The sequence below is a fragment of the Poecilia formosa genome, unplaced genomic scaffold (assembly GCF_000485575.1).
Source record: "Poecilia formosa unplaced genomic scaffold, Poecilia_formosa-5.1.2 Scaffold204, whole genome shotgun sequence".
NCBI lineage: Eukaryota > Metazoa > Chordata > Actinopteri > Cyprinodontiformes > Poeciliidae > Poecilia > Poecilia formosa.
The window spans coordinates 640,334-659,628 of record NW_006800143.1 but is presented as its reverse complement, the minus strand read 5'-3'; the positions used below and the strand labels follow the sequence as shown (position 1 = coordinate 659,628).

Below are 19,295 nucleotides of genomic sequence, written 5' to 3'. Positions count from 1 at the left end.
TACTTTCAACACTTTAATGAAAAGAAAAGATGAATTTGTGTATAAAAACAAAACACTTTATTACAATTAGGCTGAAAAATCCAATGAAAACACAACTACTTTACAAGTACAAATGTTTTTTTTTGTTGATATTTACAGGGTCTTTTTTTCTCCTTTTGACATCAATTAAAAAAAAGTGAGAAAACACAAAAACACTAAAGTACATGTTTACAGTGTATTTACGGACATTAAAAAAAAAAAAAAAAAAAAAGATTAAAGGAGCGACCATCGTTGTCCACTCGATCATCTAGGTAACAACAGAGTCGGACGTACAGGGGACTAATAATGAATACACTTACACTAAAGTTGAGCTCATTCCGAAACGCAGAATGACTCGATCCTCAGCCCCAGCCATCTTGTTAGGTCATATATTCATTAAAAACAAGACGAGTGACGTTTGGTGGGCTGAGCTGCTGATCGTAGGGTTCATATTGACGTTGCTGATAAGAAATAATATACATTTAAATCAATATAAGAAGGGATCACTGTTTTGTCACTGATCTTCCAGTGCTGATCAGCTATTAGCTCTGAAACAAACCCTAAATATTGATTAGAATTAAACAGGAGGGTAAACAAAGGGTTTGTTGTGATTAAGACAGTGGCTGGTTTTCAGGACTTAGATGTTGTGGGATCTGTAACAACCTCATGTGACCTGCAGAGGAAAAAAACAAAGAAAAAACAAACAAAAACACTTTGAGAAGTGGTTTCATTACACGGCATGCCTAGCTGCTCCCCCCACTGGGCTTGGCGGGCGTTTTGGCCCTCACGCCCCCTTGGCGAGCCTGATTCTTGGTGGGCTGCTGGGCCTGACCGGGCAGCTGTCCGGGGGACTCTGCGGCAGAGGGGGCAGCGGGCGGATGGGCGGGGCTGTGCGGATTCTGCGGCTGGATCTGCGTGGCGGGCGTCACCACCTGCTGTGGGATGATCTTCTGCTGAACCACCTGAGCTGTGGGCGTCCCCGTGGGAATCATCTGAACTTGACCGGACGTCGACGTAGCAGCCTGGGCCAGAGTCACCGTCTGAGGCTGACCCTGGGGTCATGAGACAAACAAAAGAGCAGCCATGGTGATGTGGTTTGTAGTGGAATTCAGATTTATGGGCCGGGTTGGCCCAGAATTATTTTCTTGATGGTCGGGTCGGGCTCTGGCTTCTGTGCTGCATTTCATAAGCCTGCAATACACAAGGCATTGAGAAATCCAAACGAGAACGCACAACATAAAGTTGTGTTCATCGACTTATAGTCTACATGGAGGAGCAGATAGCTGAACCTGTTGAGGAAATAAAAGAGTAAATAAAACCAATCCTTTCACTCACACATCCCAGACGATTTGCACTTGACTCACCCTGTGGTTACAAGCGACACAGTGGAGCTGGAAGAGTTTATTTCCATTTTATTTTCTTAACCTTCTACTAGGATAAAAATCCATTAAGACTAAAAAGCTCTTTTCAAAGGAGTCCTGGACAAGAGGCAGCAACAAATACAAACGTTAAACAAAAGCTAAAAATGGGAGAACTTACCCTGTTTACACAACGGTGGTCTAAAAATGAAAGCAGTAAAATCGTAACTAAAATACGTCAGGTATACTGCGGGCTCAGGCCAATAATTAAAGTTAATTAGTCGGGTCAGCGCCTATGGGCTGGATTGGATTCTTTAGGTTGGACCTACACTCTAGTCTGTACGACGCTGCTATTAACAGAACACTTCAAGGTTTGGGGAGAGTTAGCAGCTTTAACAGTCAGTACACCCTCACCTGCTGGGCAGACGACACAATCTGCTGAATGTTGGCCACAGCCGGTTGCTGCTGCACTATCTGTGGGAGCTTAGCCACCTATAATAAAAAACAAACTCTTACATCAGCACACACGCCGACTGCATACCTGCAAACCTTGTGTTCTGTGTTTAATCATCACACAGCACCACTCTACCTGGATTTGTTGGGCTCCGGCTGGTTTTTGGGTCTGGGGGATGGATGTAGTGGTGAAGAACTGGGTTTTGATTCCAGGCTGGAGTTGCTGCGTTGTTGCGTAGGTCACCTTCTGTTGCTGCTGCGCTGACTGGGCCGCCTGCATCGTTACCTGCTGGGTACCGATCTACCCAAAAAAAAAAAAAAAAAAAAAAAGTTACAGTCAATAAAATACACAGAGTTTATGTTAAATTAACTATTCTAGATGAAGATTTGTCTTACGCATCACACTTCTGAATAATCTGACTTGATGAAATAAACAAGACCCTGACAGCGCTGATGACTGAGAATCCGCTAGTTTGTAGTTGTGGTGTGTTTACCTTCTGCTGAACAGCGGCCTGTCCTTGCTGAGGCTGCCCTGCTTTCTGCTGAGCTGCGGCCTGAATGGCTGCTGGATGCTGCTGTTTCTTCATCGGAATCAGCTGCTGGACTTGCATCTGGGGGAAGGTGGTCGTCAGCACTGGGGCCCCTAAGACAAGATAAAAAATAAAAAAATAAAAAACACACACACACACACACACACACACAAAAACAAAAGGAATTGATCGTAACAAATCATAGCAGCATATTTAAATTGAGAGTAAAAAGTGCTTTCCTGGGGAGAGAGAAAAAAATGAAGCATTGAAACTCACCAGTTTTCTGTGATTGGTTAATAGCCACACTTAGTCCTGACATGGTCGTCACTGCAGAGACTACCGCTGGCACAGACACCACCGGAGGCTTGGTGAGGGCCACCTGAGCCGTCTGTCCTACCTGGGCCTGAATCTGCCCCTGAGGGACTCGAGTCTGCACAAGCACAACGGATATAGATGTAAAATGTCACCATTACTCTACCAGCTTGGCGTTTTCATTTGAGGAAATAACATTCCTCAAACGAGTACGGATTGTGTGAAGTTTGTTTTGTTTTTTTTTGGGGTTTTTTTGTAAGTGAGATGCTGCATAAGAACGTGTTTGGATTAATTATCTGGATGTAAGTACTCAGGCAGAAACTAAAGAACATGCAGTTCTTCTCTCTGATATTTGTTGCAGCCACTAAAACTTTTTGGCGTAAACATCCAGCACTAACTGAATTATGAACCGTTTATTTTTGTTATGATATAGGCAAAGGGAAAGTAAAATACGACAATGCAAAATACATTTTTCTGTACGCCCCCCAGGTTGTGCTTTTTTCAGTATTTGAAAGTAATTTCCAAGAGCCAACAACAAACCAGAGGAATTTAATGACTGTACAGAAACACACTGCTAAGCAGCAAAGTGACAACGGAGCAGAAATATTTCAAAGTTCCCCTGATGCATATCTGTTCCTTATATGCCCAAAATACTGGCCATATCAAAAATAAACACTGTGATGACGGCTGATCTGCGTTGTGTTCTCAAGCGGTTTTATTCTATCTTTCTCTCTCTCTTTTTTTTTTAAGTAATCTTACCAGTCTGGTCACTTGCAGTGTGTTTGCAGCGAGAACGGCTCCGGGTCTGGCTGCAGTCACGGTAGCTAGCTGAGGACTGGCTTGGCCAGCCTGAGCGGGCTGCACCTGGCTGGGCTGCTGGGCCACGGCAGCTTGCGCACCCTGCGTCACCGCCACCACCTGCTGCCCTGCCCCCTTATGCTTCTGCATTTTTAATAACTCCTGTAAGCACAAACAGAAACAGACTGAGGAAAGGTAAAGGATGCATTCGTTTTATTTTACACTGAAAATTACAGTTTTCACAAAGAAATCTGTTGCACCGCTTACAGTGAAGCCTCATGTTTATCTCATTTAATCACATTCATGCCACTTTTTTGTTGTTGTTTTTACTACATATTTCAATGTGTTTTCTTGGGATTGTGGGTAATGGACCATCAATGTGAAATGGAAGGAAGAAACAGTCGGTATATGTGCTTCATTACAGCTTCACGTCTTTCAAGGTGCATCTCGCAGCTAGAGACTGAAAGCTTTGCTCACTTTTCTTTGCAAAATCGATTCAAACTATTTAATTTTAGCTCCACCGGTATGTTTAGTATCTTTGTCTCGCTAAAATGTGAACTTCCATCACGATCTCAAGTACTCTGGCCTTTAGCAGGCGTTCTTTCTGAACTTGGGGACGCCTGCCATTAAAAAATGGATGCTCACAGCATGACTTACTGCTAAGATAGTGTGTTAAAGGGACTGTACAGTGTTCATTTTCCATAATAAATACTTTTTGGCAGGTAGGTTAAAAATCTTGCCTGGCCAGTGCAAAATGCTCTGTATGCCTTCCATGACTTGTGGCAAACATTAAAAATGACTTTCTTGGTTGTGTCTCTGGTTCATTTAAGGTGGAAGGCAACATCTTGGTAGCTCTGCTCAATTCTGTCATTTTTTTTAGATGACCGGTTGAGCGCTGCTCCCTGAGATGTTAAATGCTTTAGAAACTAGTCTCTGCTTTCCAAGTTTCCACAGTCGCATCATTAAACCCCAAATTAAACACATTAAAGTTTATGACTGTGCCACAAAATAATGTGAAAAGGTTTAGAGGAGTGAAGACCTTTCCAAGGTACTGTTGCAACAAGATTCTGCTACAAATTAAATACTGAATTTATTTCTTTAATATGGACAACACAATCAGAATCACTTTATTTCCATTGCTAGTAAACATGTGCACATGCTAAAAGATTGCTTTGATGTAATAGTGAAATAAATAATAATAATAAACTAATACGAAAAAGAAAAATACACAATAAGTAGGCAGTAGCATACAAACACAATGATTTCATCTTCTGTATTACATTCCATGAGTCTTTACAGCTTTAACCCCCATAGTGACAAGCTTAAAAGCTTTTTTTTTTTTTTTGCACAGGATGCACCGAGCCTGGTGGCAAAAACAAACATTCTCCAGTCAACATAAATTTTCACTTATCCACAACGCAAAAAACTAGGTAGCTAGTCAACAGTTGGCGTCAAACACCTCAAGTCAAAGAACAAAATCACAATGACTGCAAGCGACTCAAATGAGACTAAATAGACCTCCAACGACAAAATTTAAAAGTTGTGATTAACAAATTTGAGGCCAACTTAATTTTTTGCTAACAAATTTAAGATATTTTGTAATTTCAGTTACACAAATTTAAGTCTTTACGGTTAAGCAGACACCCTGTAAATTTCAACACTTGTCCATATGAAGCTTTGCTCTACATGGGGAAAAAAGTAAAAAGCATACAATAACATACATAAAAAGCTCAGAATAACCCATAGCATAATGAGGCTAGCGTACCTGGGGTTTGCCTACACCTTTGATCTGAGAAGGAGCTCCCAGGTGCTGCTGCTGCTGTCGTATCATCTGCAGCTGGGCTGGAGTAAGGGACTTCGCTGCCATCGGAATACCTGGCGCTGGAAAGATGGGTAAATTCAGCGAAAAAACAAAAATGTGATTACGAAAACTTGAGCACAAATCTATTTCCACACCTGGTGTGACCTGGGGGACCAGTGGGCGGGTCTGTGACTGTACAGGGCTCAAAGTAGTAGAAACTACAGCAGAAGCTGTCACCGGGGTCACGGCTCGCACAACTCCACCTGTAGCTATGGCGACCACTTCAGTTGGGGCAGCGGTAGCAGCGACGGCCCTCTGCTGCGCGTGGACCACCTGGGCTCCAGCCGTGCCTGCAGGCTGGATCGATAATGACAACACAGTGAAGAAAGCTCGCAAGGGGCCCCCCGTCTATTGACAAAGGTTGGTTTCTGCCAGAATAAAGGCTGTTTGTTTTCCAGTAAATTAATTCTGGCGCAGTGGCAACAAGTGAACATAACTCACAGACAGGGTGCCTGGTATGACTGGAGATGCCAGGCGTTTATTGGCCTGGAAGGGACTCTGGGGAATCCCAGCTCCTGTGTTCACAATCACATTCCCTCCTACAGTTGCTTGGAGAAACACAGAGAAATTAATTAACTTCAGAAACAACAACAACTGCACTGTAATAAGAAGCATGTGTGTGTCAACATACCGGCCTGAATGGTGGTGCCCACAGTGGCGTTTTTAATCGCCCCGGCCTAGAGAATGGGAAACATAATTGTGTTAAACTTTGGCTAGGAATCGGATCATTTGTAGAATAATGTTGACAAAACACATTTCTCACCAGTACAGCTGCATTGGGCACAGCAGCAGCTCCAGTCACCCCAGCAGCCTGTGGAACCTGAGCTTGGCCAACAGCAGGAGTCTGGGCCTGACCAGTCGCAGTCTGAGCCTGAGGAGCCCCAGCCTGTTGCTGGGCCAACTGCTGAGCTTTCTGCTGCTCTGCAAGGGCCTGCAGACAAACAACAACAACAACAAAAAAACACTAAACCAACTGCAAACATCTAAAAAACATGGAAGCTAGATGATATAATACTCATATGAGAGCAGCGTGGAGGTCAAGAAAATTGGTAAACAAATGTAAACCAATCCTTTCTCCTATTTGTGACTAATAAAGTGACCAATAGCCAAATCCAAGACTATAGATGAGCAGTAGCTGATTCTAGCTATAAATAATATGAAAAACAAAAATTAGGATTTCTGTAAAAGATTTATTTTAACAGTCAAATCAAAGCAGTTTTTATGCCAAATTACATCTATGTGAATTTATATATATATATCTATATATATATATATAAAAAAACAATTTAATTGGTTTGAACAACACATTTAGCCATAACCAGTCCCTAGAGGACATTCCTGACCTTGATGTGTCCCAAAATGAAAATGCCTGGAAATAAATCATTCTGCTGATATTCACCTTTTTCTCTTTGGCAATCCTTTCAGCCCGCTGAGAGGCCACCTGAATGGGAGGTAGGGGCTTATCGTAGCTAATCCCACTGAAAAAAAAACAAAACAAACAAACAAACAAAAAAACAATCGATAAATTAAAAAGAATGTGGATTGGAACTTTTGTATATTCATTTAAAAATAATCTAAAAGCAGGAATATTAAACATACCTCTCTGCTAAGACCGAAGCATGTTTGGGATTCTTCTGGAAGGGATTCATTCCAAGCCTTTGAATAATATGAATACAAGTATAAATACATTTCAATATGAAGATCTAAAAAATGATCAGAGTTACACTGTACAAAGTGCCACAACACAACAATAATTAATTCAACTTTACAAGACTACAGTGTACTGAATATAAGTGCCTTTTAATCAATTTGGGGATGAAATCTTTAATTTCCCTCAAATTAATTTCTTTAAATATTACTCAATACTAACTAATCTTTAAGGTATTTACAAAACAAAAAGGTCCAATTCACACACAAAAATAAATAAATCATTCCAATCGTATATACAGATTTAAAATTAATTCCATACATGTGAACTGGACCCTATATTTCATAAAATACAGTTAAGATTCTTATGCCAAGTGATAGAACAACAGCAGGAAACAGCCTAATGACTGAACACTTACAGTGGTTTGATAGGTGGGCTCCTCTTACTGGCGATTATTTTCATGAGTTCAAAGCGACTGCTGTACAGCTGAATCTGTGAGCTGTTGTCATCCTGTGTGTAGATCTGGCAGGTCCGCAAAGGACGGCTGTTCTTAGACTGAACGCATGTGAAAAGGACAAATATTTACTCAAGTGAAACAATGACCTCGACAGTAAATAAATGTTTATTCACCCAAAATTCAAAAGAAAGGATACCTTATATATGCTCTTGGATTTCTTCTTGGGGTTGGGCTCGTACACCAACTGGAAAATTAGAGAAAGCGATCAGCACGATGTGGGCAGTCTAGTTTTAAAGTAGGGTGACTGTGCGGTCATTACCTTGCCCTCCTCTCTAGGAATGATGACGTTCTCGTAGCGGTTGCGACACTGTTTGGGTGAGCGGTAGATGCGGCTGCAGGAGTTCACCACGTCGCTCACCAGATCCCAGTTAGGTGTGTGGGCAGGCGACACGATTGTCAGATTCAAAGGCAGCTCCAGCAGCTGCTTCACAGCCTGAAGAACAATAGCAAGAGGTTTCATCAGCGTTATAAAAAGTTAACTTATCTTTTTTTTTTTTTTTTTAAAGGAGAAGCCGATAAAGGAGAGGATTGAGCGCAGACGTTACCTGAAGCAGAGCCCAGTCCTCACTGATGAGCCACTCTGGGTTATCCTGACCAGCCTCCATGGCAGGTTTAGCCAGTGACGGCAGCGGTTTGGCAAACGGAGGCTGTTTGATGGAAAAGTTCTTTTTCTGGTCTTTGCCTTCACGCCGAACTTTGAGCATGCTGGCCTTCTCGAAGAGGGAGCGTGGAGGAATGACCGTCTCCCCATGGCCCTTCTTCTTCTTTCTGGCTGCTGCAAGACAAAACGGGTACAGCTGAGATAAAGTGGAACGATTCCACCTACCACCAGCATCCTCTCTGACATCCATTTTACCTGAGGGATCCATCTTGAGTCTCTTGTGCTCCTTGCGAATGTAGATAGGAGGCAGCTTGGACTCTGGCATGGGTGTGGTGTCATACATCAGCATCATGACCGAATCGATGTAAATGTCATTGTCATCCTGTGGCGGCGTGGGTGGAGTCCAAACCTATGTCAAAGAATAACAGAGAGGGAATAGCAAGGCAGAAGGTCATTTTGTGCTACAATACTTGTAAAATAAATGGAGTGAGGGATTTTTTCTGCACCGATGTGCTGCATTGTAAATAGTCAGTCTTATTTAATGTTCAGTGTAAATGCACATTTTGTCCATTTTTGAAAAAGTTATCCGAATGTGTTGCACAGCCCTTGGCTATCGAGTTTGCTATTTTTATTTATAATAACTGCACAGTATTTTCTGAAACAGTCTTGTACAGTACATTGTTATTATTCCTATTATTGTTGGTATTGTTAATGTTGTTCTTTACATGTTGTTTTTAGTACTTTAATGACTACTTTGTGTGAACCTATACCTGATACTGCTGTTACAATTTCCCCTTTGCGGGACATTGGAGGCAGTTTCTACTCTATGAATGCAAAAATAATCAGAATTTTGTGCAATATCTGCATATGATGCAATTCTCATAGGGTGTCATGTGAAAACTTTATTATTTAAGAGTTAGCGCGGCCGAGTTTTCTGTCTGGAGTGCAAATACGGAAGTTCAGTAAGGATTTACTGCTATTGTTTCTGTAGAGGTTAAAAACAAACACTACAAACTGAACTTTCAGAATGGGTGAAGGACAAATGTTGAGATGGTTAGAGGCATATAAGTTTTGGCCAACAGAATATTGAATTAAGTCTAAAAACAACAAATAGTTTTCCAACAACCATTTTGTTGCTTTATTTTTTTCCCCAATTCTTATTTTACATATTTCCAGAATGTGTGGAAATCCTGTTTTGACAAAGCAACAGTGACTTATATTCCAGAACATCTAGTCTCTTACCGGCATGATTTCTGTATGACCATCCTCCGCATCAAACACATATTCCTGTTAAACACACAGAAAAGATTAGAGTCTCCATGTAGCGCACCACTTCCTGTTTATCTGATAACAGCATCCACCCACCATGTTGTATGCATCTTCTCTGGTATAGGTGAAAAGGTCTTCCTCTCCCTCCATCAGCTGGCACTTCTGCTCCTCCTCCTCCTCTTTCAGTTTCTGCAGTTGCTGCAGCTCCCAGCCTCTCTTTGCACACTCCAACCTCTCCTGGAGAACATAAGCAACGTCAAACATAGTTAAGATGTCTGTACCAAGTGAACACAAATGTGAACTAAATCAACAAAACATGTCTCATACCTTAAGAGCAGCTTCATCGTCACCAATGTGGAGGTACTCCAAGTAATGCAGAGCATATCTCTCAATAGGAGTAAGCTGACAGAATTTAAAAAAAAAAAAATGTGAGAAAGGCAATTTTATTTAATTTTATTTCACATAGCTGAATCGAGTTCCCAAAGAAACTTTGAAGACTTCAAAACTACCTGTTCCATGACCGCATTCAACTCCTCTAGCAGGCCAGGTTCTTCTTTAGTTTGGATCTCTGACTCTGATGACGATCTGCCTCCCAACTCCTCCTCTTGGGGCTCTCCCTCCTCTGATTGGCCATCCAGACTTATACTGTGCAGAGCCTGGATGTAGGGTCTTGCTACTTTGGGAGAAATGGATTCAGAGGCCGATGGCTCCTGATGAAGCACCACAAACTCCTCCACCTTCACCCCTGAAGTTGCCTCTACTTCCAGCAGGTCTTGGATTGTCGACTACAGACACAGAATCAGGTCAGTTTTTTAACCTGAACGCTATTAATCACAATTGCTTCTCAATGGCATTTTACATTCATCTCTTAACAACAGACTATAAAATTTGAAGCTGAAGGTTTGCCTTACCTGTGTGAGGAAAGCCAAACTGTAGTCGGTACCCTGTGCAACTACTTCTCTTATAAGCTCCTTGGTCCCATTTTTTAACAGCTTCTCTTCAATTGAGTTGCCACTCTCCAACCTGACCAAAACAAAGCAGAAAATAAAAACAGCCATTACAAAAACAACAGAGTCCTTAAATGCTGCATATTTCAGGTGGCCGGTGAGTAACTCTTTACTTCAGCAAATAGAAAAGCATCACAAACGGATGATGTATTTGAAAAATCACCTGTATATGTGAATGTCCTTGGAACGCCCCACTTTTTCACACCATTCTTGAGTGCGGGCGTCCATGCTTGGGTTGAGATCCGTGTCGTAGAAAATGATTGTGTCTGCGTCAACGATGGTTCCAACTTCAGAGCAGCAGCAGTTGGTCATGATGCTGCAGAACACCTGCTTGTTGGTGTTAAACTTCCTCATATTTTCCTGGAAACACACACACACAAACAACAAAGGTAACTGGCTGAGAAAAAGCTACCAGCAACACAACTTTTTCATTTTGAAAGGTCAGAAATGTACATGTTTTTTTTAAATAATTTTTTTATAAAACATAACCTGTAGAGAGAAATCTGTAACTGATAATAAAACAAAAGAAATACGTGTTCTCATATCTGAGAACACGTATCCAAAAAGATATTCATCACACTTAAGTGCGATAGAAAAAAAACTAGTGGAAAAATAAATGCATTCTTTTATTCAGCTGAATCACTTGAAATGGTTTACCTGCGTTTCTTCCAAGGTGAGGCTTTCATCAATGCGCACATATTTGAGCTGCCTGTAATCCAGGAAGGCCTCCAAGATGTCCAGCATTTTAAACATCTGAGTAAAGATGAGGACACGCCGACTCTCTGACCTAAGCTTCTGCAGCAGAATGGCAAGAGCTTCCAGTTTACCTTTGCAAAGAAAAACAAATTAATTAATGCTCTTCTTATTTCAGTTGTCTAGCGCATGGTTAAATACGACTACATTCTCTAAGCAACTTTAAAACGGTTTTGTAATTCAAAAGCGACCCTGCGTGTTTGGACAGATGAGCAAAGAGATGTGTGAGCAGACTTACCCGAGTCCATCTGCATTAACTGTAAATCAGGATGGCCCAAGAAATGTCTGGAGGCTAAACTGTGGATGTCTGCACTGTGAGGCTCAGAGGCCTCCAGCAGCCGCTGCTGAAAGGATTTCTGCTTAAGCCTGTAGGGAACTGAAGGATCGGCTGCATACAGATGAGGAGGTGGAGCTACAGCTGTGGGCACCACACATGTCAACCTACAAAATAACAAGCATGAAATAGAAATAATAATACTCAGAACTGAAAAAATAAAGAAAAAAAAATCAATAAATGTAATCAGCAACAGAGAAAAATTAGGAACAAGTTTTAGCAAAAGTGGAAATACCTCTTGATCAGGCTTCCGGCAGCTTCATGATGGTTCTCCACGGTGAGCAAAGCAGACTGCAGCACAGACGTGGTGCCCACACAGGTCCTCTGAGCTCTAGAACAGCTTTCTCTCCCCACCCACCTCCAGCCCCCAGCGGTCAGGGCGGTGTGAGCAGGTTCTGGACTCAAAGTGCATGCCTGCAGCAGATCGGACCCATACAGCACTCTGCAGTTACAGCGCTGCTCATTTGCTTCAAACAAGCGGCTCAAGCGCTCCTTCAGCTGCTGAGTCTTTTCCTCTGATGCCTCCTAAAAATGTATTTAAAAAAAAAACATTAAGGCCATCTTAAGAAATAGTTTTTGTTTTCTGACAACAGCTTACTTATAAATAAGCAAGCTAATCTTATAAATATACTAACTCAACATGTTAGGGGAAACTATTGAACACATTTTTGGTCTTTAGCAAGCAAACAGAGTATTATCTAGAGCCATGTTCTACTTCATATACAAGAACAGACAAAGTATTTCTTGATGTACAAGAAGGAACAAATAACTGTGATTACATTAAACATGTTTCCAAACTGCAGGAAAGAAACAGAAGCATTTAAATACTGCTGTCAGTGTTTATTTTATTGAAACAAACTGAATTTCATTTTTAACAAAATCCACTTCCACAGTGTGATTGCATTATTTATCTGAGCTTCAGCTCTTTTCTGTTATGTGTGACATTACTTCAACATACTCACCAGTGAAGCACCATGACCTGCAGTCGTAAGCTTGGCTGGAAATGATGTTGCATTTGTAGTCGCACCCAATGCTAACGAAAGAAAGAAAATAACGTCGTAATTTCACAGAAACACCAGTGTCACGCATTCAGTATTAATAAACAAAAAGTTTGGGGAAAAGTAGCACTTTTTATTCCACGGGAATGTCAAAACAATCAGAAGAGAAAAGTCACCTTGCTGAGCTGTTGAGAGGGCAGGATGAGGCGTTCCAGGTGTCGCTGCAGCGCTAGAGGCGGGAACGGTTTGAGACACCGTTTGCATCACCATGGGGCCCTGGGGTCGTATAATCGGCTGCCCTGGAGCGGACACAATCTGCAGGATGTTGCCTAAAACAACCACAAACATGGAGGCAATTAAAAAGTGCCCTCAAACCAACAGGAGAGAAAAACTTTCAGCTACATTTTTAGCCTCAGCTAACTGAATACAAAACAGAAATATTGAAGCATCAGTTTAACAGCATTTAAGATAATTGTTAAGGTTAATTACTAAGATCTAAATGGATAATAAAACTTGTGTGGTTAAAAAAAAAAAAAAAAAAAAAAAAAAACAGACAATAAATGGAAATGGTAAACACAGACTTTTAAAAGGAGAAAGCAAAGAAAATGATGGAAAGATAAAATATGACAATGGGATGTACATTACCGAGTGTACCTTGGAGCTGCAAGGGCTGTCCAGTGGTGAGTTGGCGGAGCTGGCTGTGGGACAGAGTGAACTTGTTCCCCTGAAACTGCAGGGTGACCGGAGTCTCTGGCTGCGTGATGCGGTTCTGACTTCCTGCCATGTTGGCCAGCTGGGCAATTTTCACCACATCTCCACCTTCATTGGAAAGAAAAGAACAAATAGTAAAAAAAAAAAAAAAAGATTATAGTAATAATAAAAATAATAATAATATTTCACATCTACGGTCATAAATATAAAAATGTATTCAGTTAGTTGCAAGGTGAAAAGGAGACAAGACATGCAGAACCAAGGTGAATTAATCAGATGGAAAAAGCACATCTCCTCTCAACAAAGCAGCTTGTAATAAAAAAAAAAGACATAGGGGGAAAAAGTCTGAAATATAACACACAAAACACTTTTTCAAGACAACACACACCTCAGCACAAACTACAGTAAAAGAAAATATCTCCCTCCAACTACTGAATATAATGTATATGGATATTTTCACTACTAATTAAATGTTACCACATTTAAGTGTATAATTGTGTAGTTATAACAAGAATAAATAAAAAAACAACAACAACTGTATTCTGAATAGTTTGATAAAAATCTGTAAAATCTATTTTGAATACATCTTAAAACCAGATAAAACTTTCCCATTCCATACACGTCATTTTTAAGCTATTCTGTGTTTTGCAAAACAAAAGAAAAAAAAAAAAAACAAACCTGTGTGTGTTTTGTAAATTCTTCACCGTAGAGTTAAATAGAATCTGTCTTAAAAGGGACTCTGGAGTAAAAATACACTGAAATGTTTTGTTGTTTGGAATTTCAAACAAAGATGTCAGATAAACATGAGTTACCGTCTGACATCAGATGTGAAAGACATTCATTACAAACAAAGATGAAAATCATATTCTGTTCTCCGGGAAAATATATTCACTACCCAGCAAAAGAACTACAGTAAAGTGCTCAAATTCTGACTTGCTGCCAACAGAAAAACTGAACAATGCAGGCAGGTTAAGGACACTTGGTCACTGCTGCAACATATTTTGTACTTTAAGTGCATTTTAGGTCCAAATATTATATTTACATTACACAATGAACTTGCATTTTACCTTAAAATGTTTCTGACCCATTCTATGGCGAAATTATACTTTGACTCGGAAGCAAAAATAATTGAAAACCTGAAGATTATATTCACAGCAATCAAACAGTTATCACATGTACAAATACTGTGTCACTGAAAAAGTTGACAATTTAAAGCGTAAAGCGTTGGATAATCTGCAGAGACGCTTACACATGCTTTGCTTTGACATTCAAAATTAGACAAAAGAAGAGAGGAAAAAAATAAGAGATAGCTTTGGGTCATTTCCTAATAGCTTGGTTGATGCAATACACAAAGATATATTAGTAAATAAACCGGGGTATAAAATATTAAAAAGGAAAGGAGAACATAAAAGGACTGAAGTGTTTCCTGGACTTTTCTACTTGAGTCATATATTTTTGTTTCCTGTTATCGGGATGTAAAATGATGATGGGTGGGTTCACAAACACAGCTGGACTCATACTGAGTAAGAACACAATGACAACACTGAACAGAAAACTGGATATAGGAAAAACAAACAAAAAACAACTTCAAAGACTTTCAGACAGTTATTTAAAAAAATAATTTGCTGTCCATCTGTACTTAATCTTGCAAGAGTTTAGAGAATTGTTCAAGATAAAACAATTTGTTTTGAGATTTTATTGTTTAATTTTTGTCTTAAGTAAATTTCTCTCTCTATATTCCAAGTCTGATCTCCATTGGGGCAGCTTGACATTAGAAAATTAAATGATGGTGATGTCATTGTTAAATATTGCAATAATGACATTTGTTGCCGTAAATGTATTTTCTTCAGTGATCATCATTATCCATTATAATCTTTCATTTGTGTCAGGTTTGGACATCTACTCTTTTCAATCAGTCCTTTGGAATATTAATTACAATATATTGTGTATTTCTGCAAAAGCCTCACTTTGCAAGTCTTGAATTTTGATCTTTCTTTACACAAAACTTTACTAAACATTTTCATAACCTTAATAATCCAACATAAAGGCATCATACCAGGCATACAAGGCAATTTCAGAACTTCACCTCTAATTATGCCCAGTGTCAAAAAATGTTCCCATTTTTTCCCCCAGTCAGTGTTCTTTCTCAGTTGGAGTCCAAATGCAAAGATTCTTGTGCCTGTTAACAATTTAAGAAAAAAATATAAAATCCTAACATTATCTTTTAAAATCAAGTAGCATAGTGACACCAGGTGTGACATACAGCAAGAGGGTCGTATGCAGCATACATGCAGGTGTGAAGATAAGAAACTGGGTATGCCAAGACAATGAGATGCTGCTGATATGGCTGCAGGTCTACAGAGACGCTTCTCTTCCATCGGCCTGCTGATGTACGACATCTGAGAGCAATTTCTGCAACAGCGGCGCTGCTGCCGCCATGCCTACACAGAGCCACATTCTCTGGACTCAACATATATCAGCAGTCCCTCAAGTAAAGGCCTTGGTGTACAGCAGCCAAAACGTTTGTGCTGGAGGTGGGAGGGGGTTGGGGGAATGCAGAGATGATAGGGGAGGGCAGGCCACTTACTAGGCAACCGTGCCTGGGCCTGAGATGTAAGAACCAACCTCTGGGACAAAAGACTGGGCTGGATGGCATGGCTGGGGGCTAAACCTGGCCTTGGAACCTGGGTCACTCCAGCCTGGCTGATGGAAGTCATCGAGCCTACGACTGTTCCAGCTAAGGTCTGACCCAAGGCCAACGGAGTAGCTCCCAAAACATGCTGCCTGTTGCCACTGTTCCCAGAGGAGGCAATGGAGGAAGATGCAGTGTTGTTGTTGCTGCTGCTGACAGTAGGAGTTGCCTGGGGTCTCTGAGTAGCTGTTCCAACGGCTGCGAAATACAAGGCAGTGGGGTGTGGGAGTCCATGTTAGGGCTAACCCGATATTTAGTCAAATCATTGAGATCAAAGCGTTTTGTTCTTATCTACACATACAGCAGTGGTGGGCCAACACAGGAAGTAGTACAAAAGATGTTTCTGACGGGCAGCGGAATATATTGACATACATTTATTGTATAGCATTATGATGCTGCGTACAACGGACACACTCTGTGCTTATTCGTTTGTCCATCTGTTGAGTGAAGCAGTTTCAAAACAAATTTCCCCAGTGGGACAATAAATTATATCCTATATTATGATATTAATTTTTTTTAAAAGTCTTTTTCTGTTTTAGGACATGCATGCAGATCAAATCTGTCAATTTTTCAGTTAGTTTTGCAAACTAAATAAAGGCCAAAAAGACTTTGGAGGCATCAGGAAAAAAAATATATTTATGTATATTGTCCACCCACCACTGCTCCAAGAAAGTTAAGGTTTAAACACAGTGAGGCTCTGTGAAAAGGACAGAAGCAGTTAATAATTTACCTGCAGCAGATAACTCTCTGCGCATCTTCATTTAATATAGATCCAGACTGGTTGGGCCCAAACGCTGAAGTTAAGGGGACTTGTACCAGAAAATGCTTTACATGTTACCCACAATTATTCCTATGTAGGAAATCATTATTTTGTTTTTGTTTGTTTTTTAAAGTTCACAAAATTGTGTCAACATAAACTGTTGACATATATACTTTTGTTTTTTTGTTTTTTTTGGATGGTGTAAGCCAACATTGGTCTTGGCCACTCCCGAATTAGCTTTTGCTTGAGCCTCAAGGACCCACTAATCTGAATTTAATCTTAATGAGGATTCAAGAGAATTATCTATAGCAGGAAGGACATGAACTGCTTATTCCTTCTACCAAAACCTTGCTTAAAAACTCTGAACTATCCCTTAATAACTTATAATCCACATCAACCAACAGTAAGCCTTGATCTTTCAAACATGCAGCAAAGTATGTAAATGCATACCATTGGGTACACATTCTAACAATCATGTATGACAATATCTGCACGGTGTAAGTTTTAATGCATGACAGTAATCAGAGTAATTTGAATTTAAAACAGCATGTCAATCATGCAGCATAACACTGCATAATGCACACACCACAAGCAGAGAAAGTTTTATTAGCAAATGGGGATAAAAGCAACGACCAAACAACCATAAGGAGTGAGATGTATTCCAGTTAAAACATGTACTGATAACCAGGGGTCCTCAAGCCGGTGGACTTTCTGTCATTTGACAAACGCTTCCCAAAAAAATAATCTTACCATGAGGTGTGGGCGTAGCTGTCGGAGCAGTAACAGGGGACTTGCCTCTAGCCTGGCCAGACTGGCTGATGGTGGAAACTAAGGTGCCTGTAGGCGGAGAGCTTGTTGGGGGGCGCTGACCCGCTGCATTCCCAATGGCAGCTAATCGACCTTCTGGCTTTGTACCATACTGCACTGGTTGGAACAACCTGAAAAGTGCAAACCAACAACTATATAGCAACAAGATTACCACATTTTATGATACCAACATGTCAATGTAGAAAAGTTTCGGACCTCATGGGTTTTATGGGACATGGTTTGGGTCTCGGTGGGGGCTCAGGAGCGGAGTAGATTTCCTCTATGAGCTGCTGAGTGACCTTTAGCTTAGGTACCGCTTCCTCTGTCTGGTAACGAGTCAGTCTGTTCTCGTTGTTGATCAGATTGAACAAGGACAGGTTTGCAGTCTAGTATGAAAGTGACAAGGCAGATTGAGACGTGAGAGGTCAACATGTTGAACTGATTAAAAATTATTTTTACTGAGTAAAACTCAACCATTAGAAAGGGAAAGAGAAAATAGAAAACGACACAACAAAGAATTAATTAAGCCTAATGTGTTTACACTGAATGAGACATTTTTACAGTTTGATAATAAATAACTTTTATAATTGTCAAAGAAGCATTTTTTGAGGATCAAAAGCAACACCAGGGCATACCTGGCTTGAGTCTTTCTCAATAGCTCCAAGAACCAGTGATGGCACGTTGTACTGAAGAGAAGAGGAGAAGTAGGAGCTGCTGCTTTCTCTGGGCACCACCAACTCAGGGTGGTTACACACTCGCTGCAACTGCATCAAAACTTGAAGCACACTGACAAAATGACCCGACTTCAGTGCCTCTTGCGTCCTGGAGGAATACACAACACAAGACTAGAAAAAAAACCTCTCCAGAAATCAAAATTCACAAGACGTAGAGCTGGATATTTTCAATCATTAAGGGGAGGGAATTATGTATTTTCCAGACACAATGTGCCAGTTCTACTATGTGTTTGCTAACTGGTGCTGCCACTATTCTGCAGGAGCTGACAGTCAGATATCTCACCCAGGCTGTGTAAGGATGTCCTCGTAGAGAGTCTTCTGTCTATTTGAGAGACGGCACTTCAGGATGTGCTCGTACTTCTTGGGAAGCTGTTTCTCGACATCCCTTTTAGAGCGTCTCAAGATGAACGGCTGGATCATCTGCAGAGCAACACAAGAGAGATTGTCATTAGTAATACATACTTATGGAATATAGATCAAAATCCCATTTGACAGTTTTACAATCAGACGAATATGCAGGGACAGCACACACCCTATGCAGACGGATAACCAATTTGTGGCAATAGTCCTGGTTCTCGTCTGAGTCAGCCTTGATAGGAAAGTCCGAGTACGGCCTGATAATTCCTGGCAACAGGAAGTGGATCATGGTCCAAAACTCCTTCAACGTATTTTGAAGTGGAGTGTGGATAAGAAGGATCCTTTGCTCACTGGGAGAGTCACAGAAATATGTCAGTGATATTATGTGAAAATATCCTGCAAATATACAGGTCCTTCTCAAAAAATTTGCATATTGTGATAAAGTTCATTATTTTCCATAATGTAAAGATAAAAATTAAACTGTCATATATTTTAGATTAATTGCTCACCAACTGAAGGATTTCAGGTCTTTTATCGAATTAATAATGATGATTTTGGCATACAGCTCATGAAAACCCAAAATTCCTATCAAAAAATTAGCATATTTCATCCGACCAATAAAAGAAATGTGTTTTAATACCAAAAAAGTCAACCTTCAAATAATTATGTTCAGTTATGCACTCAATACTTGGTCGGGAATCCTTTTGCAGAAATGACTGCTTCAATGCAACGTGGCATGGAGGCAATCAGCCTGTGGCACTGCTGAGGTGCTTCGAT

The 19,295-nt window shown here is 40.6% G+C and overlaps 1 protein-coding gene across 9 annotated transcripts in view; it reads right to left on the bottom strand.

Moving 5' to 3' along the window:
- ep400 (E1A binding protein p400) overlaps positions 1 to 19,295 on the bottom strand; it is a 31,096-nt gene continuing 11,801 nt past the window's right edge. For 3 of the 9 annotated variants that reach the window (XM_016679190.1, XM_016679195.1, XM_007567122.2), the window contains 36 exons: positions 18,694 to 18,868; positions 18,445 to 18,581; positions 18,063 to 18,249; positions 17,644 to 17,813; positions 17,371 to 17,558; positions 15,756 to 16,058; positions 13,103 to 13,276; positions 12,634 to 12,786; positions 12,422 to 12,492; positions 11,695 to 11,984; positions 11,364 to 11,566; positions 11,030 to 11,199; positions 10,536 to 10,732; positions 10,277 to 10,388; positions 9,875 to 10,150; positions 9,693 to 9,767; positions 9,462 to 9,602; positions 9,339 to 9,383; positions 8,352 to 8,505; positions 8,041 to 8,270; positions 7,755 to 7,928; positions 7,632 to 7,679; positions 7,397 to 7,533; positions 6,930 to 6,986; positions 6,730 to 6,808; positions 6,094 to 6,261; positions 5,962 to 6,007; positions 5,772 to 5,878; positions 5,426 to 5,627; positions 5,235 to 5,350; positions 3,431 to 3,631; positions 2,636 to 2,789; positions 2,324 to 2,472; positions 1,966 to 2,130; positions 1,791 to 1,868; positions 1 to 1,070 (listed from right to left, as the gene is read on the bottom strand). In XM_016679190.1, coding sequence (XP_016534676.1) covers positions 762 to 1,070; positions 1,791 to 1,868; positions 1,966 to 2,130; positions 2,324 to 2,472; positions 2,636 to 2,789; positions 3,431 to 3,631; positions 5,235 to 5,350; positions 5,426 to 5,627; positions 5,772 to 5,878; positions 5,962 to 6,007; positions 6,094 to 6,261; positions 6,730 to 6,808; positions 6,930 to 6,986; positions 7,397 to 7,533; positions 7,632 to 7,679; positions 7,755 to 7,928; positions 8,041 to 8,270; positions 8,352 to 8,505; positions 9,339 to 9,383; positions 9,462 to 9,602; positions 9,693 to 9,767; positions 9,875 to 10,150; positions 10,277 to 10,388; positions 10,536 to 10,732; positions 11,030 to 11,199; positions 11,364 to 11,566; positions 11,695 to 11,984; positions 12,422 to 12,492; positions 12,634 to 12,786; positions 13,103 to 13,276; positions 15,756 to 16,058; positions 17,371 to 17,558; positions 17,644 to 17,813; positions 18,063 to 18,249; positions 18,445 to 18,581; positions 18,694 to 18,868 — 5,641 coding nt within the window. In that variant the 3' untranslated portion in view covers positions 1 to 761. The remainder of the gene's footprint in view (positions 1,071 to 1,790; positions 1,869 to 1,965; positions 2,131 to 2,323; positions 2,473 to 2,635; positions 2,790 to 3,430; positions 3,632 to 5,234; positions 5,351 to 5,425; positions 5,628 to 5,771; positions 5,879 to 5,961; positions 6,008 to 6,093; positions 6,262 to 6,729; positions 6,809 to 6,929; positions 6,987 to 7,396; positions 7,534 to 7,631; positions 7,680 to 7,754; positions 7,929 to 8,040; positions 8,271 to 8,351; positions 8,506 to 9,338; positions 9,384 to 9,461; positions 9,603 to 9,692; positions 9,768 to 9,874; positions 10,151 to 10,276; positions 10,389 to 10,535; positions 10,733 to 11,029; positions 11,200 to 11,363; positions 11,567 to 11,694; positions 11,985 to 12,421; positions 12,493 to 12,633; positions 12,787 to 13,102; positions 13,277 to 15,755; positions 16,059 to 17,370; positions 17,559 to 17,643; positions 17,814 to 18,062; positions 18,250 to 18,444; positions 18,582 to 18,693; positions 18,869 to 19,295) is intronic. The other 6 variants (XM_016679193.1, XM_016679191.1, XM_016679192.1 and 3 more) reach the window with 6 other exon arrangements.